We start from the raw sequence: 22,121 nt of genomic DNA, 5'->3' as shown, positions 1-22,121 counted from the left end.
ATAATAGATGAAATCATGAAGTCTGCCCTCTCAGCATTATTAGGTTATGCATTCAGGCACTGGCTGGTCCACCTCTGGAGGGCTCAAAATAACAGCAACAAAAATAAATAAATTGCAGTGGTCTAAGCCAAAATCCAAAGTAAAATCCAATTGAGATTAAATGGCATTAGCTTCTACAGCTCCAATGCAGCTAAATTAAAACAATTCAACAAAGAACAGAGGGTCACAAACTTTCCCCATTGCTGCTAAGAGTTGCACCACCAGGTTTTAGGTTTATGGCTAATTATTTTTTCACATAGAATTAAATTTACTGTGATAGATGTATTTAACCTAATAAATGAAGTCGTTTGAAGACTGTTTATTGTATCTCATCAAGCCGTTTTTTTACAAACATAAAAGCAACATTTGAGTTGACAAAATAGCCGACTCAAAATATGTGTGAAAGAGAAAAATACTTTTTCACAGAATTCTATCGCCATTAAAAGTACAATCTTTTGATATTGTCATCATGATATTATGCAATTGAAATAAAAAAATAATATTTTCATCTTCACTAAGAACCATTACATCTGGAGGGTGCCCAACAGAACTGAAAAGGTTCATTACACCATCTCTGCCATTCACTGATGGTACAGTTAGCTTGGTAGTTCCAGCTAGAAACACTTTTTTGTGAATAATTCAAAGAGGTGTAAATAAAATATATCCAGTGGCCTCCACCTAAAAAAATCTGAAACAAGATATCTGCCATGCTGAGTAATGACTTTTTCTGTACTTGATGAGTTCAGTTGTGACAGGCAAGCATATGCACCCATAAAAAAGGAGAAAAAAACTGTACCTCAAAATTCATTTATTCACATTGATATTCAAGTAGAGGAGCGTTGCTTCATTTAAAACTGAATATTTTATTTTGAAACACCGTGTTCATCTTTGATAATGACACTAAACCATCTTGTCAGATTTGCAAGAAAGTCATAAAAAGAGTGACTGAAATGATTATATCTGAAAGTGGGACAGTAAGAGGGGAAAAATGTATCTATCAAGCAAGCACATTATTATTCTTTAGTATTTCCAGAATAACGGTCAATAATGGAACATTTATTGTTTTCCCACACTGACAAGAGCAATATTTTCTGCATAATAGATTAAAGCCTTAAAAGGGTAACAATGTGATGCAAATCATCACCAAAACAAACTGGCTCATCGGTTGTGGGACTTTATATCATTTGGATATGTTGGATATCAGACAAATAAGCCAGAGTAGCAAAGAAGATTCTCACTGTGGCAGACTGTGGGAGGCAAGGACAAAGAATTAGAGCAATGGTAACAAAGCAGGAAAAGATGAATTGGCCACAATACACAGTCATTACTCGAGTGCCCCACTAGCGCTACAGCGTTAACACACTGCGGTGATGTAGTGGTCCCACTATGTGCCAAAACTACAATCGAGACTGAGCAGAAATCAATACATGCTCCGGTCAATAAACCACTGTGGCGCCTGTAATTATGACAATCGCTTCAGGTGACTGGAGTGTAGATCATATTGCTCAAGCTCAAGGGCATTCCTTCTGGTGCACAAAACCTTTTATCATTTCCTCAAAAGCTCAGTCCGTAAGAAAACCATCACATTAAAGCTGCTCACTTTTGGATTTCACAATTTATGCCCTAATTGGATTTGAACTGGTAATCTGTGATGTTAAATTTTTCCATGGCTCACATCGCATTACCAGCATGCGTAAATTTGATTAAAAAGTACCACAAATCTTGCACGTTTATAAATTCTAAATATCTTTCAATCAAAAGACAATTTTTCAATAAAAGGTGCTTATACTTTTATTTTCTGAATGTTGTCTCTTGATGTCTTTGCACTTCTCTGGGAGTCCAAATGCCAGGGTTGAGAAAGTTGAAAGATCTCTCCTAGTTGAGCCCTGGGAGACTGACATCTGACAACAGCTGCACTTCCTCTTGACTCCCTCACTCTTTCGTGCTCCTTCTCTTCCCCTCTCTATCAATCACATGCAAATTTTAATGTCCCCCCAACCACTAACACACCTTACCTACCAAATTACATATCCACATAACTCAACATTAGTCTTGTATATCTACAAACCCAGCTTTTCTTAATTTTCATTCCCATACAAACAATAATGTTAAAAAAAAAAAAGAACCCGGTGTCAGTATCAGTCACTCAGACAGACAGGCACTCTGTGTGATTTGTATCCTAAGGTTCCTCTCAGCTCCATTTTCTCTGACACAACACTTTCTAAATTAGCTGCCCGACACTAACCAGTATCTCAGCCTGGGTGCTTGCTTACCAAAACTGTCTCCCTGACGTTTTAAAAACCTTTTTAATCAGAGCATAAAATAGATGTCAATATTTAAGTCGCAAAAGGAAAGAAAAAAAATCCCCTTACAGGAAGCCAATTTAATTTAAGTACAAAGTACAAAACTTATTTCGGAACAACGTGGATTTTAAGACAGTCAACAGCATTTTTGCTTAGCACTGACCCTGTTGTTGCCACCTTTGAACTCAACTTGCTTGATGTCCAGCAGGTCTGAAACACTGGGTGGTTCAGTGATTAACGTTCGTGCTGGCAACGTTAATGAGCATGCCTCTTTTTCTCCCATGCTTGTAGCTGGCATCTGCCCACTTTACACATGCAGAGAGAAAACAGTACAGAGCCTGGCTGGAGGGCAGCGTACAGACAGCTAACATACTGTAGATTAATTAAAATAACAGTGTACTGAAAGCTGCATCCAGCTTTATTAGCTCACAGTTGCAGTGTATATGATGGGTTTAAAGAAGTAGATATGGGAGTCATTTAAACCAATGAAGACCTCTAAATTGCACAATTCTTTATTTCTAATAAAATATTTAACATATTATTTTTTTAGGACAGTAACAACAAAACTTTTTTCAAAGGGGTACTGGTATGTATTTTCCATGCAGTACTACGCTACAAAATGGCACTATCAAGTGATTGTATTACCATCAGTTGTTATAAAACTTCAGTATATATTGTCACCTTACTAAGATAATGGCCTAACTAATTTTTTGCCAAAAGTATTTTCTTTTGTTTTTATTAGTTTTTTTTTTTTCCCAAAAAATCACTTTTGGCAAAGAATAAAATATATGTAGGCCATTATTTTATATGAACCATGACTTTAAAAAATGTTTACTACATAATTGAAATTACCCCTCTGTCTCCAAAAGAAGCTTAGACTGTTTCCGACACTGAAACAAGCAATAACACTCATAAATAGGAATGAAATATAAGAAATATAAAATCTTGACTCAAAATTTTAAAAAAGCAACTCTATGGCCCTGCAATCACAGAAACAGAAAACCAGAAGTTTAAAAAAACATACATGCCATTGCTTCAACAGTCCAGTCTTGTTGAAAAACTTTGCTAGTCATGTGGCGTTCATTCAGGCGGATAATTGTTGCAGTGAGTGCGTTTAATAGTTTTCACTATCAAAGCAGAAGCAAGGATTGGTTTGTCACTGGCTAAATATTTCCTCAATATGATTTGCTGTATCTGTCTCTTGTCTCATAAGGAGAGTGAGACTGCAAAATTAACAGGCAAAGGTTAGCGATAAAGTCAAATTTAAATCTTAAACACAGTCTACTACGCCTGCAGCAAGATATTGTTTCTCAATAGCTGAGTGTTCAGATTCTCTGTAGGAAGCAAGGTGTAGAACAAGGGGCTGATTTTTACCAAGCTAAATCAAGTTCAAAATTATTCATAACCCTGTCAATTACAATTAAATCATTTTTTTCAGATGGAAAATGAGACACCCACCTCTCTGATAGAAAAATAATGTAAAATGATTATCAATTCTGAAAAAAAAATATGTTATTCACAGTTACTGAAAATTTATGTCAAATATTACTTAGACGTTTCCCACTAATCGCTGGCAAAATCTTTATATGCATTATGGAAATCAGTCCACCTTGTAACTGTTAACCAGTTGGGGTTTTGTCTCAATGTTTTCAGTTGTGATGTGGCTATTTAGTATTTTGAAAACATAGATGACAGAATTTATGTGTATTTCCAGGTGTCAAGTATATAAAAATATTACAACAGAAAGTTTCTCTGTAGAGGAAACTATGAGACAAGTGCAAGGACAAGTTAATTTACAGTGGACATCTGATCACACAGAGGCCCTTCAACAACAAAGTGGCTGGGACTGTTAATTGAAAGCAATGTTAGCTTCTACTTTAACTGGATTATAATTCCTCTGAACTGTCATTTGAAAGGCAAGATGACTGGGGAGTAGTTTTTGCTATGGTGCAAGATTTCAAGTCCTCTATAATAGCAGCCATCTTTAAGTACAGCAGTGAGCTGTTTGGATATACGACTCTATTTCATTCTATAAAATATGTACCATCTAGACTTGTGTCTGTCTCTCAAATACATTTTTCGCAGTCTTGGTGTGAGCAAGAGCAGAAAGTGCAGCCAAGCCTCCAGAAAGAACCAGTGAGAGTAAGAAAAGTTGGACACAAATGAGTGGCTGTCAGTCATAGAGGTCTTGACATTCAAGTCGTTCTCTGAAGGCAGCAGTACACACCAATGCACTTCCATGGTGACCAAACTCAATGCGGGACTAAATAACGAAGGAAAGCCCCGGCACATTCTTCAGCTGAACTAAATTTTAAGTGTGACACGGGGATTCTTTGTGTTGCAGGGAACTGTGATACATGGAAAACAATGAGTTTCTGTTGGCAGAAATAGTAGCTGCATCTGTTTGTGCTCAATGGGTGATACCAGATTCAAACTGCATAGTACCCCAACATCACAATCCAACTTGAGCCAACATGTCAGACAAATACATTGAAAATGTACATTTTTAACTATTTTTATGCAAGTCTGATAGAATAGAAAAGAATATTTTGTTTGTGCCTCTTACAAAATGTGAAAACCTGAGTAAAGACTAGGAGGAATGCAAACAGCTTACTGGGTTTGTTGGTAATAGTGATGAATAGTTTTTGACAAAATGTATAACAACTTACGGAAAACCCTTCAAACAAAAAAATGAATGAGTGAAAATTAAAATAAGGCAAAAGGCAATACTGCAGCAAAACTTTTGTTTCTGGGTCCTGCAATGCCTGCAACCATAAAAGAATATCAAGGCTTGAGACATTTGCACCAAAAATGGATGGAACAGTTTACTTTTTATTTTAATCTGACTAATGAGTTTTGTTACAAAGCAGGACTTTAACAACAAAGGTTGTAAATAAACCTAAAATCCCATAAGTTGTATTCTAAAAATATATAAGTTTAAGACTGAATAATATTTTTGTTGTAATACATTCAGCAGCAATTTTTTTGTTACATCTTGAAATTTTTCATCAGGTTTTTAATAATTTTCAGTAACATTCAATAAGTCCAAAGTCCATTTTATCTCTGCCATTTAAAGTCCATTTTTGTCTATGCCATTTTTGGAATAAAACTTTTCAGACAGATGTTTTTCGCTAAGATACTTTAAAAGTGGTGACAGGTTGCATTATGTGCAAACTTCTGTCTCATAAGTCTGCCCCTTTAAATTCTCACTTTAGTTTATTTTTTTTAAGAAGTGTATACAATAATTCACTGCATGAATTATTGTTGCTTTAATATTTCATCTTTGTAACTTAAGTCAGGCATTTTTTTGTGGTTTCAGATACCTACACTTAAATTCACAACTTTGACTTATTCACCTTTATTTCATCTATTCCATCCTTTTAATCTTTTTTTAGCTGATTTTTACAAAATTGCATTACTGGTTTTCTGCTCTCGCAGCCTCCCACTCTCTCTCCAAACTTCAATGTCCCTCCATTGTTCCCAGATGATATTGTATGAACTCTCATTACAGGGGTGGTAATTGGCTCCTCTGCTCAAGATCCTCTTTATTATCTGTCAACTGTGGGCTACATCTCTAAGCTGATTAGTCAGAGCTGCCTTTTCAGCATTTCAATTCAGACCATTTTGAGTAGTCAAGCAGATTGCATGCCTTACATTCATTCCTAACATTCTTAGAGCATTACACAATATTAAAATACAGTAATCCAAAAAGCACATTACGGCAGTGTGGATAAAAGAGCAACAGAAGAATGACATCAGGGTACATTTTAATACTGGTCTCACAGGGAAATGGTTGAAGAAGCTCTTAAAAGCAATCCAAAGCAATTTGTAGCAGTAGAGGCACATGCAGTTTTAGCATGAATGGCCCAGCTGGCAATCATTGCTGTCACTCATGTCAAGCACACACACAAGAGTGTTTGTTTTCCTTTAACGAACCAAGCAAGAAATATATTTCAAAGAGCATCACATTCCCACACGCACGGTGCTATGCGAAAATATTCATTTCAATGTTTTCATGTAAATTGTTTACATTTTGTTGCATTACATCCACCAAATCAGATTTTTTATTTAGTTTTTTTGCAATAAAAATTATTCATGGTGTTTTATTTGCTTCACAAATACAAATCTGGAATCGCAATGTCCTGATACTTGTATGCTCACAGTCACACCTGTGAGTCGTTTAGGGGAATGTTTCTGCCAGCTTTGCACATCTAAAGAGGCCTGGTTAAGAAAAAAAAAGTCTCTTGTTCTACACTGTGCTTCATACAGATGGTCTGGACCCTCAACTGTTGAGAATTAATTACTTTCTGGAGGCATGGACTCTGAGGTTTAAAATTTTACTCAATTGCTAATGTTTGGTTGTGACATATGTAATGCGGCAGTTCGATTAAGCTCGATTACAACTAAGGGAATTGTGCATGCTATAAGCAACCCCTTGAGGACTGGGGTCATGAAATCTTTGCCAGCCATTCAATGACTTAAACATTCTTCTTGCTTTGACTTTAATTGCACAGTATTTGGAAGCATGGCCTACCTAAACTGAATGGCTTTATTCAATTTACCCACACGCTCCTGGCAAACTACAACCCTATGAAAGAAGACTACAAATCGAAAACTGCAGAGAAAACTGATGACAATCGTTTACAACTCCTGTCTGTTGATTGGCCCAGTTTATAATCAACCAAACAAATAAGTGGGAGAGATCCTGAACAGAGCACTGAAGGGAGATGAGAATCGAGAAAACCTGTAAAAGGAGGCAATAGGCTGGTTAGGTTTTTGCCAAATCTTGGCAAAAGCTCAATCCCAGAAGGATCCAGTGAACATAATTTTATAACTTGCTGAAGATTCCCAGGTCTACATTTTGACATGTTGTATGTATGAATGTATGGATATGCTTTGCTATAAGTCAACCCCATTGTAGCTCTGGTTGTGTGTTTAGAGTTGCTGTTATACAGGAAGGTGTGACAATATATAGAAATTGTACAGCAGTATGAATCGCTTTGCACAGCGCTTCATGCTAAATTTTCTAACACTAAACCGATGACCTAATAAAAGTGTCAAGAGGGAGACTGCTAATTAGAAAGCTGAACCCAAAGCCCTACAGAGTTGTGAGCACCCATGTGATTAATTTCCCTCTCCGACAAGCACTGTTCATATTATTTCAGAGATTCCGAAAGGAAATGTCCCTTCGAAGACCAGAGGGCAGTAAACGAATAAGAGTCGGGAGAAGCAGAAGTAGAAAATCAATTAACCTGAGAAGTGAGAAAAAAAACAGGGTATGACTTCTAGAAGCAGGGCTTTAAGTGCAAATATGATACCATTTTAGAGTTAGTAGCCATATTGTGTGTAAGAGTGGCAGCTTGTGTCAATTTCTTTTGTCTTTTGTATTAAAGCCAAATTATGATCATCTGAAAGCATTAGTTCATTTTTTAGAAAATATGCCTTCTTTGTCACTGTGCTTTATCATTCCATATCTGCATGACTCAAACAATTTTTAACACACACACACACAAATATGCAGACACACACCCACTAATCCATTCAGTCATTGTTAATCCACATGTATCCGGGTGCAGAGTTCTGCCAAACACGGCTGACAATCATGTCACTCGTGGCGATGTCTCACCTGTCTGTATTTTGCTCGTCACTGCTGTCATTTCTGCTGTTGCAACCAGTTTATTTGAAGAATAAACCTTGTGCCATGCACTGAATATAGCACACTACATCTGGAGATCATCAATGTCATACAAAAGCATTTGTCTGCTTGAGTGCCGAGTGAAGCTCTGCAGCTCCGCTGTACTTATAGAGACTGTCTAGGAGTAGACTGACGAGAAGGAGTATAGACCTAGACATGAGGATTTCTCTACCTTTCATGACCCATTTGCCACAACAACTGAAGCAGAGCAGGTGCAAAGCACAATCATGCTTCTAGATAATATTTACCCTGCTCTCATATAATCTCTTAAGGATTTGGGAAAACATACATTTTACAGTACAAAACATGTCAATTGATGTTGATGTATTTTGATTAAGTTCTGTGTTGCAAAAGTGATTGAAGGCACTTTCATGAGACAACCCAGGCTGAATTTGAAAAAAAAAACAAACTTCAATTATTTTTTTAAATTATTTTGTCAAAATTTAACTTTATTGTCTAGTTTTGGAAGAAAATAACGAATCAAGTTCAGTTAGAGTTCTGTGTACATAATTTAGTAGACCACCTATAATAACAGAACATAATGTTTAGGTTTATACAACTATTTCTCAAAAGTAAAACACAAAGAGAAAGATGAGAAGAAATAAGGTAGATGTAGACTACACTGGAATTTTTTTTTTAATCTACCAAGGGCTATGATGGGCTTAAGCTTAGTACTGCTCTTTATGTAATGTATTGCACAAGCATAATAGGTCAGTATTATGTTGGTCAGCGTCCACGTTGGCGTTTAGAAGGGTTATGGGTTTTCAGTTTCCTGTGGTTTTCCTTGGAGCCCTATGCTTGAACGAGGTCAGGAGGTCAGACAGGTGAGGAGCAAGGTGAGAAGTGTAGGTTAAACTTAATGCCCTAACCAACCTACTACTGGTTTTACCTTTGTTTTGGGGTGCACTACTGCAGTTTTCGGGCCAATTACCAATCTTTAAAAAGTCTGATCAGCCAATTCCCATTTTAGCCGATACCAATTTTTTTTCTAAAATATTACTGCACATAGCAAGAAAGTCACTGAGTTGGTAATGGTGTGGTGACCATTGCTAATTGCAAATATGAAGACATGCCTTGGTGGACAGCTCCATCAGTCAAACCTCTCTCACAGGAGAGCAAAAGAGGACAGAGGCTGATTTTTAGACCTTTGCAGAGTTAGGTAAGTTTGGTGGACAAGATCAGCTTCAATTACAAGTATCAGTTGATCACTGATCCAAAATTATCAGCAGCGCTAATAAATCAGCAGGCCGATAAATCGGTGCACCCGTACCCTATTCTACTATGCAAAGACCTTACACATCTGGGGAATCCTGTGGTTTAGCCCTGGTGGAATACATTCTGTAAAAACTAAAATGTGAAAACTTTTTAAAAATCCAAAGAGCATTTTCATGGTATTTATGTTAATACTACTCAGTGTGCTGTCTGATTATAGAAAACTGGATTAGAATTGGATTTCCACTTAGCGAGGGATTGTCTTGCGTCAAAAACAGCTTTAAAAAAAAACAAACAAACCCATAAATAAATAAAAAAATAAATAGATAAATTAGGCAGCACTGCAGGGACATCAAGAGATTTAGTTGGATGAAATCGAAACACCAAAAGGAATAATCAGGAACAGATCATGGAAAAATAAAAGGAATGAGAGAGAACGACAGAGAAAATTAAAAACCCATGGGAGAGAAGAAGCAGTGAGATTAGGATTGAGAGGAGGACCGACCAGGAGCACAGCAGGGACTGAAAGAGTAAATGGTTTACGAAGAGAATCGTCACATTAAAAATCACAGGACTTTCAAAAATCCCAGAAATTCATCCGGAAACAAAATTGTAGAGAACGAAAGAGATGCTGAGAAGTAAAACCTGGTGAAGGGGGCAGCAGATGGAGGGGATTATTCAGGACTAAATCTACACAGGGAAGCCCACAGACGTGTAGCGCGACAGACTCCAGCTGCCAGAAACAGACCTAAAAGAAGCGCTGTCCCACCAGTACCATAATGATCAAACGCTGCCTGGACAGTAAAGCCCACAACAGATACAAGTCCTGCCATAAACAACATGAGAAATCTCAGAACAGATACAATAACGACGTCCCAAGATACTTGTATGTTCAACAAAATCACCTAGGGAAATTAATCCATTGAGTCACTAGTTTCAGATATTTAACTACACTGCTAGGAAACTTTGGACCACGTTATTCCAAAATATATATATTTAAATTGCAAGTGAAGAAACTAATTTATTGCATGTGTGGCTTTGTTTCAGACTGAGCTTATGTGTGATTGTAGCAGGTATCACTACATGACACTTGTCCGCTATTTCTGTTTTCTGTGACTGGCAAAACAAGCCCAATATGTAAACATTTACTCAAGTGTAATTGAGAATATGGTGAAAATAATGAAACACACAAATCTTCTTAATAACTCCAGATACTGACAAAAGTCTGAAAATCATTTAGTTTCTATGCGGTGAACAGAAAAGAAAAACCAACCACATACAGAAATCGCATGAAAAGAACAATTAATTCACCCCTTAGCTAATAAGTGTCCCTACGTTGTACTCCGTTCCTATTGTTTTGACCCAGTCTATTTCCAATTTGCACTTGTAAATAGGCTGGGTCCACATGCTAAACCACTGCTGCTTATCATAGCTTTTTTAGTGTGTGTGTGTGTGTGTGTGTGTGTGTGTGTGTGTGTGTGTGTGTGTGTGTGTGTGTGTGTGTGTGTGTGTGTGTGTGTGTGTGTGTGTGTGTGTGTGTGTGTGTGAAAAGTGGAAATAGTCTCAAATGCAAAATGCCTTCAAATCTAAACTAAAAACCCACATGGTTGGAGTTGTTTTTGAAACATGATCAATTAAGAATTTAACAATGGCACTTGACTTAATGTAATGTTTTGATTGTTGATTCTATGTTGTGTGACTTTGGGTTTTTGTGTTTTTATGATATAAAGCACTTTGAGATGCCTTGCAATGTGCTATACAAATAAAATTTGATTTGATTTGATTGACTTAAATTAGCTTTGTATTATGTTGTGCATATTTAATACTGATACCCCATTTGGGTATTAGAGTTGACATAAGGAGTATGAAACATTAGAATGCAGATCAATCTATGATATTCCTAAGTAACTTCCTATTGATATTTATTATTTACAGCGTTGGAGTATCATCACCTCTCTTCCCAGTATGTGACTTTGATTAGTTAATTAGATTAGAAAATTATTTAACATGATCAGTTGTCAAAATATGTATGAAAAGCTCTAAAGGAGAGCACAAATTGTCAAATTTATATAAAATGTCTCTAAGAAAATCTTTTCACCTTATTTCACTCTATTTTGATTACCAAAATGGCAAAAGTACAATTTGGTAGAGTGGAGCAAAAAAACAGAACCCAAATTATAGATTAGAATGTTTTACCTTTTCCTGTGTGCAGATCAAACCGTGAACCTGTAAATAATAAAAAATCCATTAAATTATTGTTCATATATTTACTCACATTGCATGCAAAGCAACTCACTACATACGTTTAAATCAGCCTTTATGTCAATTTAGGATTACCAAAATAATTTCTGTTAAATTAAGTTTGTAGTTTTGAGATTTTTTTTTTCTTCAACTTCAGAAGTTAACATACACAAATAGATTTTAACTACACTGAAAAGACCAGATAATGACATATCAGTTTTATGAGCTTCTATTTCACAAAATCTGAGTTAAAGCTGAAACGTCTTTGGATATATTTTAAGGCAATGACTCAAACACAGCACTTATTTAGTGAGATCGTAAAAACAAAAGGAAGTCAACCAATACATAAGGAAAAGAACTGTCCAGATGGCAGATTTATTCTTGGCTACCATTTGTGAATGTCTCGAGGTGCAACATTCTTCTTTTCAAGCAAGTCTATGCAATAAAACCATGGAAATATCCAGATATAGTGTGCAGAAAGACATGCTGAGTGATCCTGAGAGTAATGTAATTTGGTCCAAACCAAATATCTAAAATTCATATTTTTTTTTTTTTTTTACAATGCCATCTGAGGATGATAAGAGTATCCAGAGCAAAGGAAGTCCTGCAAAGACAGACTGAAAGACATTTCGGTGAAAACTAATAAGTTACTCAAATCTACATTGCAGTTTCCAAATGCACCGAGTAATGATGATCTGTCCAGTGGTCTGATGAAACTAAAACTGCAGTGTTTTGACATAAGAATCACTACATTTTGGAGAAAAAGAGGGGAATCTTGCAAGTCTGTGAAGTACAGTTGGAGCAGCATCATGTGGGTGTTTTTGCTTCAGGAGGGTTTGGGGCATTTCACATATTGGATGGCATCATTGTGAAAATGTTTTGTGAAAGTTCTCAAGCAACATCTCAAGAGATCAGCCAGGAAGTTAAAAGTTGGGCACAAACTTTTCTTCCAAACGGAGAGCTCAAAAGGTGCAAGTAAGTCAGCTTACCAAATGACTCCATTGTGCAAAGTTTGACAGGAGGAATGGGCCAAAATTCCAGCAAGCTATTGAGAATAAAGGTAGTGGAAGGATACCCAAAATTTTTGACCCAAGTCACACAGTTTTAAAGGAAATTAAACCAAAAACTGAGAACATGTGTAAAAATGTCTAAATCTGAATAAAGTTTAAATAAGTCCTCATTATGCTGGCCTTTAACAAATAAATATTTTTGGTAAACCTGCTGGTAAAACTTTGAAGATAGTTGAGGGAAATAAAAGCTTATGAGTATGTATACATTGTTTATAAATAGAACTAAGTATTTATAATCTAAATGAAAGATTTTGTCTGTAAATCCACATTTTCAATTTGACACTCATTTGCAGCCCATCTCAATTTTCTATTGAGCTGTGACACTAAAAACATACAATTTGCTTTTTATATAGTAAGACTAAGTATATATGTAATTCTTAGAGTTACATATTGACTTATTGCATAAGTGATAATGAGAGTGTCTTTGTGCACATGTGTGCTATTGACTAATTATCTGCCCTGAAAGAGGATGGTTAATTAAACTCTTCCCTAGCAGGGGGCATAAAGTAATTATTGTGCATGGTTGCATGTAAAACAAACAAAATAAAAAGTCATTAACTACATGTGCTAAAAAATGTGTCACGTGTTCGCTAGCTAACAGTCGAAGGAAAATGCAGTATTAAACTTTGCATCGTAAGGTTCTCCGCCACCTTGAACTGCACGTGTGCCCAAATTAACATTTTTTTGTTCCATGTCTGCTAGGCAAAATAAAAACAGATGGCAGCTGAATGTGACTGCACTGACTTGCATGTGACAAGCTGCCAATATCAACTTTTACTGCTGTCGTCAGGCAGTTGGCAGCGATCAACCTGTCTCGCATCTATTCAAAGCTGAATGCACACACATGGAAGCGGCATACAATAGATCTAAGTTCTGTCTGAAAGAGTTTTAAAAAGATACAGATGGTCTGACGTGAAGACGCAGTAGTTTTAGAAATATGCTGCATATTAACAGCATAAAAATGTCAATTCTCGTTTGAATTGAAAATATTTTTAATGACGTTTTCGTCTTCCCTTTGAAGCACAAAGCACAATGCAAAAGAATTTGGCACCAAAAGGTATCCCCAATACTAAATTGTGCCTTCCAGCAAAGCTTGTTTTCCCCAGTGGAAGATTTCCGGTTTTCTATGGCCTCAGTTTTAGCTGGAAGCTGCACAGGTTAAAACTGGCTTGCTTCTTTTAAATGACACAGCTCTTGTCTATCTGGGTTTTACAAGTGCAAACAGAAACCTGCTCCATCTTCTGACTGATTAGCAGTTCTGCATAGTGGGTCCAGTGCAGAATTTATAAGTGACATTTTTGTAAGTGGCAGTAACTGTTTGAGGTGCTTCAACAGAACCTGCTTTGCAAAGCTGTAATCGGTTTTAAAAGTCTTTCAACAGGAACAGTCTTTCAATAGCATTGTGATGAAAATCTTTTCATCACAATACTATTTTCAGGAAGCTGAAAATAGTATTGTTTAAAATGTATTTTCTTAGAGCAGGAAAATGAAGAGAGAACAAATAAAAAAAAAAGATTCTCAAAACTTTAACAATACATCCTCTTTTTTCAAAACACTGCTTCATTGTCCATCACTGTGACTCCATTCAGCGATTTTTAAAAACAGGAGCAAAACCTTTGATTCTCAGACTGAACAGAGAGTGGCCACCCAGGGAACAGGAGGCCTGGTAACAACAGCAGCTTCTGTGGCATATTAAAAGAGCTTTGCATTTCTAACTGACAATTCCTCACATTGAATTGAATGTCAATAAAGGTCATTAGACAGTCAAATCTCCCCTCAAGAAAGATAGAAAGAAGAGCGAGCTGTAGATGTCCAAAGCTGGCAGAGACATAGTCTAAATACGTTTTATTACAGAAAAATTGCTTCTGCAAAGTACCGATTAAAGTGAGCTGAACATAATTTTTTTTCTTCAGGTTTGTATTTGTTTTGAAAAAAGAAAAAAGTCCTTTCCCTTCTACCCCTTCCAGGATTAGGCTCTGTGTAGGTCTGTCACATAAATTTGAACATTATACATTGAAGTCTGTAGTTGCAATGTGAAGTATACACACTGCATATATGTTGCCAAAATTGGAAAATATGTGATGCTGGAATTATTCAGAAGAATAACTTCATTTGCACTTACTGCATGTGTGACAAGATGAACTAAAAAAGCAGTGAAATGGAAACAAGCACACAGTGTTAATCTCTATTTTCTGCTTGGGCTGGTGTAGCAGACTAAGGTGTGAGGCTGACACTTTGCAAGTCTGATCCCTCTCAGCTGCCGTCGCTCACAAGGGCAGGTCTTCATGCTACCTGCTACATGAGGCAAAAGTGTTCTGCACACAAAGACTCAAACATTTCAATTATTCTTAAGCAGCTGTGGAAAGGAAATGTGGCCTATGATGTTTTAACCAGTTTTACCGTCACACAGACAAAATTATTGCTGCTCTGAATTATTCCAATTTTGTACTTCAGTAATAGTTTATTTTGTGAAACTCATCATAAAGATGCCCAGCCCCCGCTGGCTTATAAGATACCCCAACATATTTGAAGAGGCCAACAACATCCTTCAAATAATAAAGTATCCTCTTTCAAAAGGTGCCAAGCTTTTGAAACACTCAGCTAACTGAAAACAACACCTGAAAAAAAAAAAAAACACCTTACGTTCATCTATATTCCCTATAGAAAATAAATCTGGGTAAACAGATTTACCCAGATTTACCAGACAGTTTCTTTCAGAGAATTGTATACAAAGGATAATATAACAAAAAGTGCATTTCATTTCAAATCCACTTCAATTATGGAAAGAACATTTTCGGTTTGTATTAAAAAAGAGTCTATCATTCTTTAATACTTATGATTAACCATAAAAGCAAGCAAAATAATAAGAAAAAAAACAAAATGGTATGATTATGTCAGCAACAGATTATACGGTCTTTCTTCTCTGTCAGAAGGTCATTAAACTCGATGTGATTATTCCCTGCTTGAGTCCACCTCAAATAGACAGGATTTCATTGCAGCCACTTGGCCACTTTTCTGAGAATTTCAAACCATTGCAAGTTTAACAATTGGCGATGGCTGCCTTCAAGAGAATGTCAGTTTCCATGGAGACATTGCCACCCCCAGCAGTGGTCCCCCACCACCCTCATGAGGGTAAAAAGTAAATATATAAAATGACCACAGGTTTTCTGCTTCCAGCTCTCCATTTGCATTCTATTCCCCAGAATGAAACTTTCATTTGTGACTATTAATCTGAGCATCCTCCATGCTGTGTTGCTTACCTCAATAGTAATTTTCAAAGGTTGAAGTCACTTTCTTTATTTGAGGGTGTTTGTGAGTTGGATTGCTGGTCACATCAAACGTGGCATTGTAAGTGGACTTCACAGGACTCGCTTACATAACGCGCTCAGTCTGAACAGCGGTGAAAAAGTGTGAAAGCGATACCTTCCATCTTCTTCCAATGCTTAAACTGTGTTCGGCTTTTTTTGGTGGAGTTTATGCAGAAGCAGATACCTACACTTTTGCTAAAATAAAACTTTTTATATTTGAGAAGTGTACTTTAGAATAAATTGTTTAGCAAAGGAATAACAAAGGAATATCATTGGGCAAAAGACAATCTAGGTGTATCTGGGTTAGGTTACCAATCCATCAAAAGGCAACACAGAGACACACAGGACAACCATGCACACATAAATAGGAACAATTCTATGCTTGCTTAAAGCTTTTTACAGATCACCTTCAGTAAAGTATTGCTGATTTTCATATGATCTAATGCAATCTGGACTTATTACAAGATAGAAACTACCTATCTGCCTTCTTAACAAGTGTAATACAAGAAGAACTTCCTTTTTAATTTCATGACAGGAGACTTGCATGTAGACACTGGCTGTCGAGTTTAATGCATTCATTTTCACATCCCAGGTTTATGATAATGGCTTGCACCCATTTCAACAGACATGCTGAAACAGCAACTTGTTGGTGCTTCACTAGACAGCGCTCACTTCATATTTCAATATTGCATTGCTTAACATCCTATTACACCCAAAATATTAATCCAATTCAAAGTAAGCCTGAAAATATATGTCCCTGTTATTGTATTAGAAGCAGAGCTCACTGACAGTTATAGATAATGAACTTCTAGTTGGCTGCACCACTGACAAGTTGATTGAAGTCAATGTACTTTGCTCTAAAATTGATCTTTATTTTCCTCTTCGATCAGTTATCTGAATAAAACTGTATCTCAGTTCATGGGCTTCAAGTAATTTTTTTCCCTCAATTTACATAAAATGGATTGGGTGGGGGTTTGTTTACACCTCTGGAAGGCCAGAAAGGCCATCAGGACGACCAGGAGTTTTCCCTGGAGTGATTCAAGGCAATTACGCTGATAAACTAAGCAGTATTAAAAGAGAGAGAAAAAAATTACAGTTCAAAACTGATTAGTGCATGCCTTAAGCAAGTGGCCCATTTTGTATAGTTATTGGCCCAGATGTTAGCAGCATAGAAGTTTGCATTTTTAATTTAATTGGCTATGGTCTACAAAATAGTGTCGCATACCAACGTGCCTCAGAGACGGGGCACGTTGGTCCATGTGGGTTTGTCCCAGCTTTCCTGTCTTGCTGTCAGTCATCCTGGTTCACACTTCAGCATTTTGTGAGGATGATTAAATAGTCAAGATTAAAAGCCACATCACACGCACAGATCAAAACTTGTCAAAAGTTAAAAAATCATGGTGGAAGCACTTATTCTAAAAATTAAAAAGTCTTTGGGAGTTCTTATTTCTCATAGAATGGCAGAAAAGGTAATTTAAACTGAAGTAGCAGTGATGATACAGGCCAAAAAATGGGTATTAGCTACAGAAGAAAACTTTAACCTCACTAAGCGTACATGATGATGGAAAGTATTTCATTTTAAATTGTATTTTTTACTTCACTTAGATGGATTACAATCAGAACGTCAAGCTGATTGTAATTTAACTACCTATGCCAACAAGTGTTTTGTTTAAATACATTTATAGGTTTTTAATTCCTCTATGGGTAGAGCAGATGTAAAGATAATCAATTCATGGAGTTGTAGTATCCATATATAGTCATCTTGGCATTTCTAAAATTTACAAATTCTTCTATTTTTGCCAGTGTGAAGATCCTGAAATCAAATTTCTTTGGACTCAGTTAAATATAATTTGTAGAAAGTCTTCACATTTCTTTTCTTTTTCTGTTTTCTCATCCTTTAACCAACAGCAGTCAAGGTTATACACCAAATAATTTGGTTTTGAGGTTAGCCAGTCCAATCATATTTTTATCACATTCCGTGTGATAAAAAGTTTTTTTTTAATTAACCTTTTGTAGCATTTTTCTTCCATCATGGATAAATCCTCTTTGAAATCTGTATTTGTTTTGTCATGGTTTGTAAAGCTTTTTATTGAAATAGCTCCGCTTCCTACAACTACACCATACTGTTTACATCATGATGCTAATATTTATAGTGATATAAAAATTAGTGGAGTAGATACACTCACAGGAAAAAGAAGAAAATGTCTCCCACTTACACTCCAGGATTCAATCATTTGCAGCTTATTGAATCCTGGATTCAACAGAATTAAAACAGTTTGAGAACATTTTTGGTTGAGATCATGTCAAAAAATGTTTAAAGCATGAAGAAAAAAAACAGAAAAGAGCTGAAGCTTTTTTCCAACCTAATTTAAAGTTAAAATAAAAGAAGTTCATGTTGTAGGTTATCAAGTTGGTTGTTTTAACTTTGATAACCTACCACATGATTTTGCTACAGTATGTATGTCATGTGTAGACATTGTAGGAGCCTATGCAGAGCAAACTTGAACAACAGTTAGTAGTTGAAGGTTTAACAACATTAATGAATTGATAAAAACTTACAAAATAAGGTGATTACATACAGCATCAGCAGGGTACAAACAGGAGCCAGGTACTTAAAAAATAACAGGAGAATCAACCAAATAGTGAGTGAAAGAAAAGTGGTTGAATACTGAGAGTGAATGATAGAATAATAGACTGGGGCTGATTGACTAACAAATTGCAGGTGTGACAGGAGAGAGAAGAAGGGATACAGAGAGACAGAGACAAAAAAGAGAAAGAGAGACTCACACAACAGGGCAGGGGAGACTAAACAGACAGGGGAACTATCGGAAAACAAATCTGACTGTATCAAAGAAGAACAAAACATGAGGAATAAATAATAAACATAATCTAACTGGCTGAACTAATAAAAAAAACACAACAAGGCTGATAAAATTAGAAAAACTAAGGCAAACACAGATAACAGATAATCAAAACTATGAACCGAAAACTCAAAACAAAATCCTGACAAGATGCTGTCCTTTTTGATCAGCTAAATGCCAGAACTGATTGATTTATATTATCTGGATGCTATTTTTCCTTTAAATCCTCAAGAACATAGCAAGATTGACATGTTTGTTTTCTATATTATGTAAATAATCTCTATAAGAACTTTGTTTCTACAATTACATGGTGTTTCTAATGTCTGATGTAATTACTTGTGGCTTTAAAATGTAAATTGCCACAGCAGCTTTCAGCATCTCTCAAACTCATTATTTATTTACAACAAATGCAATTCATTGATTAACAGCAATTATCCAATAAAAGAACAAAAGTAGATTAATGTTGCGGAACAGGACAAGAAACCTTTCACAATCCGTTTTTTTTTTCTTTTTCCTTTTAATCAACATTACTTGTTCTATAAAAATGAATATAGTAGGTCAGGAGAGAGATGTATTGTATCTCCATAATGTTGTTTCTGTATTGTGCCTGCACACAAAACATGGTGCTTTTTGATTTCTAATTTTCCAACTCATTTTCATAGTTATTCCCAGCTAAGCATTTGTTCGTAGCATAATGATGTGAAATTTGCTTTGCTGTTTATGCACTCTGAAAGAGTAAGCCAACACCATTAAAACAAATCACTCTGGGGCACCTTCAGCGTTGCATCCATTTCTGATGACATACTGGCTTTACTTGAGCACTGAAAACAAGACTTAAAAGGAAGCCAGATAATATTACAAATTTGTGTGCAAAGAAAACAGTTTAATTTGATTAAAATGGAAATGCACACTCGTGCAAAGGTAAAAAGAAATACACTTGATGGTTTAGGTACTTTTACATTTCTGTCTTTTTCTGGCTGCTACCCATTTCCTATTGTCCTTAACATCTGACCTGCAATTTCCAATCTGTCTTTCTTTCCTAAGGATTACAAAACTAAGAAAATTTGATGAATAAGATATGATGAAAATTTCTAGCTTCATCCAAAGATTTTTGGAAATACTGTATCAGAGATGTTTTGTTCATTCTAGAAGTGAAACCCACCTACACTGGTGAAGCGAAGCAGGTAAAAACAGAACTGCTCGGTGGACGTTGAACAAAAGCACCTTCAAGCACAGTGACTTGCGTCTCTCGGAGGTAAATCTACGCTCCTCTCGACTGCTTATGTGTATAGCCGGGAGAAGATCACCAGGTAGCAAGTCGAAATGTTGGAGACAACATTCAGCAACCAAGTCCCAGCGGAGGTGAATTGTTCTTTTTTATCTTTCAAACAGAAAAAAGACATCCTTGGCGTCTGTTCACACATAATTTAATGACCCACCGTGTTCACACCTAATTCTTCCCCCTCCTGGGTCTTAATTTTATTTTAGAACAAAAGCTTCATTAGTTTGCCTCTTTGAATCTGTAGGTGTGAATGCCACTGAATGTGAATGCGAATGCTTTGTTAGCATCAAATAAACATGCCTGTTCTCCTTGAGAGAGCCAGAGACAGATTTAAATACCATAAAGGAAAACTCCATTGTGATTTCGCCAGACTCATCATACTATGTTATTAGAAATACAGATCATTATAAGACAGGAGGCAGTAGAGGAGGCGTTGAAGATGTTTTCCTGTATGGACAATGATTTGTTTGTTTTACTTTACTGCTTGCAAGCCACCTGGGCCCTAACCTACATTACAGTAGAATGACTATTCATCATTGATGATCAGGCCTTTTAATAGAACTCAAATACAAAATGCAAATGCAAATAAGCAAAGCATTCTCTTGTAAAACAATGAAATTTAGGTTTCATGACATTTTAGGCTGCTTATTATGCCTCGGCGAGTTTCTTCCTTCACAACAATATGATTTTATTTATTGCAGTTAAGGGCTTTAGAAAAAATGCACACGTCTTAGATTTAGACTTGATTTCCAATCACTGATTTTCTGCGGTTCTAACCTGACTATAACAATCATACATCAGCTTTGTGGTTATGGTTATGGTGTGCATATGGTGCCATGTGAAAGACTGGTCCAGTTTGTTTTAGGCATAAAATCAGCTGATGAAAGAAAGCCTTCATCATTTCCCCAACGTTTAAAACTTCAATGGCCTTAACTGCATTGTGGGCCTCACTTCCATATCAGAAAAAAAACATTTACCAAAGAGGTGGTGTCTTCAAATGGTTCATTTTGAAAAATAATGAGGCGTCTAAAAATTCAAAGACTATACAAATCTTACATCTAACACAAATGCAGAAAAAACACTTAATCCAAACATTCATTAGAAGAGCAGAAAGCCTCTCCAGAGGTCAATTAACCCACTGTGTGAACCGAAACCCCTCGGTACAGACGTCCAATAAACCCTGATAACACAGACCCATGAAACACACAAGCACATACAGCAGAACAGGAAACAGAAGATAATCCTCACAGAAGATGAAAAGACATTTCAAAAAGAACACGCACACACACGCTTACTCTCTCACTCACTGCACATTTTACAGAGCAGATTGCTGTCCTTTAATCAACAAGTCATGTTTTAATTGCAATAAGTGTGAAGGAAATAGGAGCCTTCGATGTGGCCCAGTCTGGCAATGGAGTACAAGACTACCAGAGCCAACGTTGTGGATTCACATATGCTTTTGTCATAGCAGAGTGAAGTAGGGGAAGAAATATTGTTTTTTCAGATCTCACACAGTCTGTGTTAACAGGAAAAGAGATTTCATTCCTGAAGTGAAAAACAACCCAATCAAGGCAAAAACAGAGGATGTGAATATTTCCTGAAATAACAAAGACAATTGGGGAACTCAGTTTTCCTTCTGATCCTCTAAGATAATTCCTCTAAGATTATCTTGTTGTAGATAACCATTTCATTCGGGATAAAAAAAAAGCTGACATAAAGGATCTCCTATTCAGCTACCCTCCACCTTGGTTCAGACTCCAGTCCATACCTTTAGATTTTTACAAAAACATAAACTACACAGTCATTTTTGTAGATGAATCTGTCAGGAATATGTTCAATGACACAACAATGCATAGTAAGCATGTATAAGCAGCATTCAGTTGCTCACAGATGCAACGCAGAGCGCCTCAGATTTGCTGGCACAAGCACTTCAGAGCAAAATATATACATGCATAGGAAAGAATGCATATAAAATGTATACATACACTCATGCACCCAGACACACCCACACACATGGCTATCTGCAGCACACATTGAATCTTTGTATCTTTACAGGACCTTTGCTTTATGTTAAAGCAAGAGGTCAGGCTGCAAAGACCTTTCGCTACTC

General features: G+C 36.4%; 1 protein-coding gene across 3 annotated transcripts in view; it reads right to left on the bottom strand.

Moving 5' to 3' along the window:
* Positions 1-22,121, bottom strand: part of igsf11 (immunoglobulin superfamily member 11) — a 102,989-nt gene that overhangs the window by 58,778 nt on the left and 22,090 nt on the right. For 2 of the 3 annotated variants that reach the window (XM_055028525.1, XM_055028526.1), the window contains exon 2: positions 11,446-11,475. The exons of the other annotated variant lie outside the window; for it this stretch is intronic. In XM_055028525.1, the coding sequence (XP_054884500.1) occupies positions 11,446-11,475 (30 nt within the window). The remainder of the gene's footprint in view (positions 1-11,445; positions 11,476-22,121) is intronic. 3 annotated transcript variants of the gene reach the window in all.

This window comes from Poeciliopsis prolifica, unplaced genomic scaffold (assembly GCF_027474105.1).
Source record: "Poeciliopsis prolifica strain line A6 unplaced genomic scaffold, Auburn_PproV2 SCAFFOLD004, whole genome shotgun sequence".
Classification (NCBI taxonomy): domain Eukaryota; kingdom Metazoa; phylum Chordata; class Actinopteri; order Cyprinodontiformes; family Poeciliidae; genus Poeciliopsis; species Poeciliopsis prolifica.
Note: the sequence above shows the minus strand (reverse complement) of the source record. Positions and strands in the feature narration are given on the sequence as shown.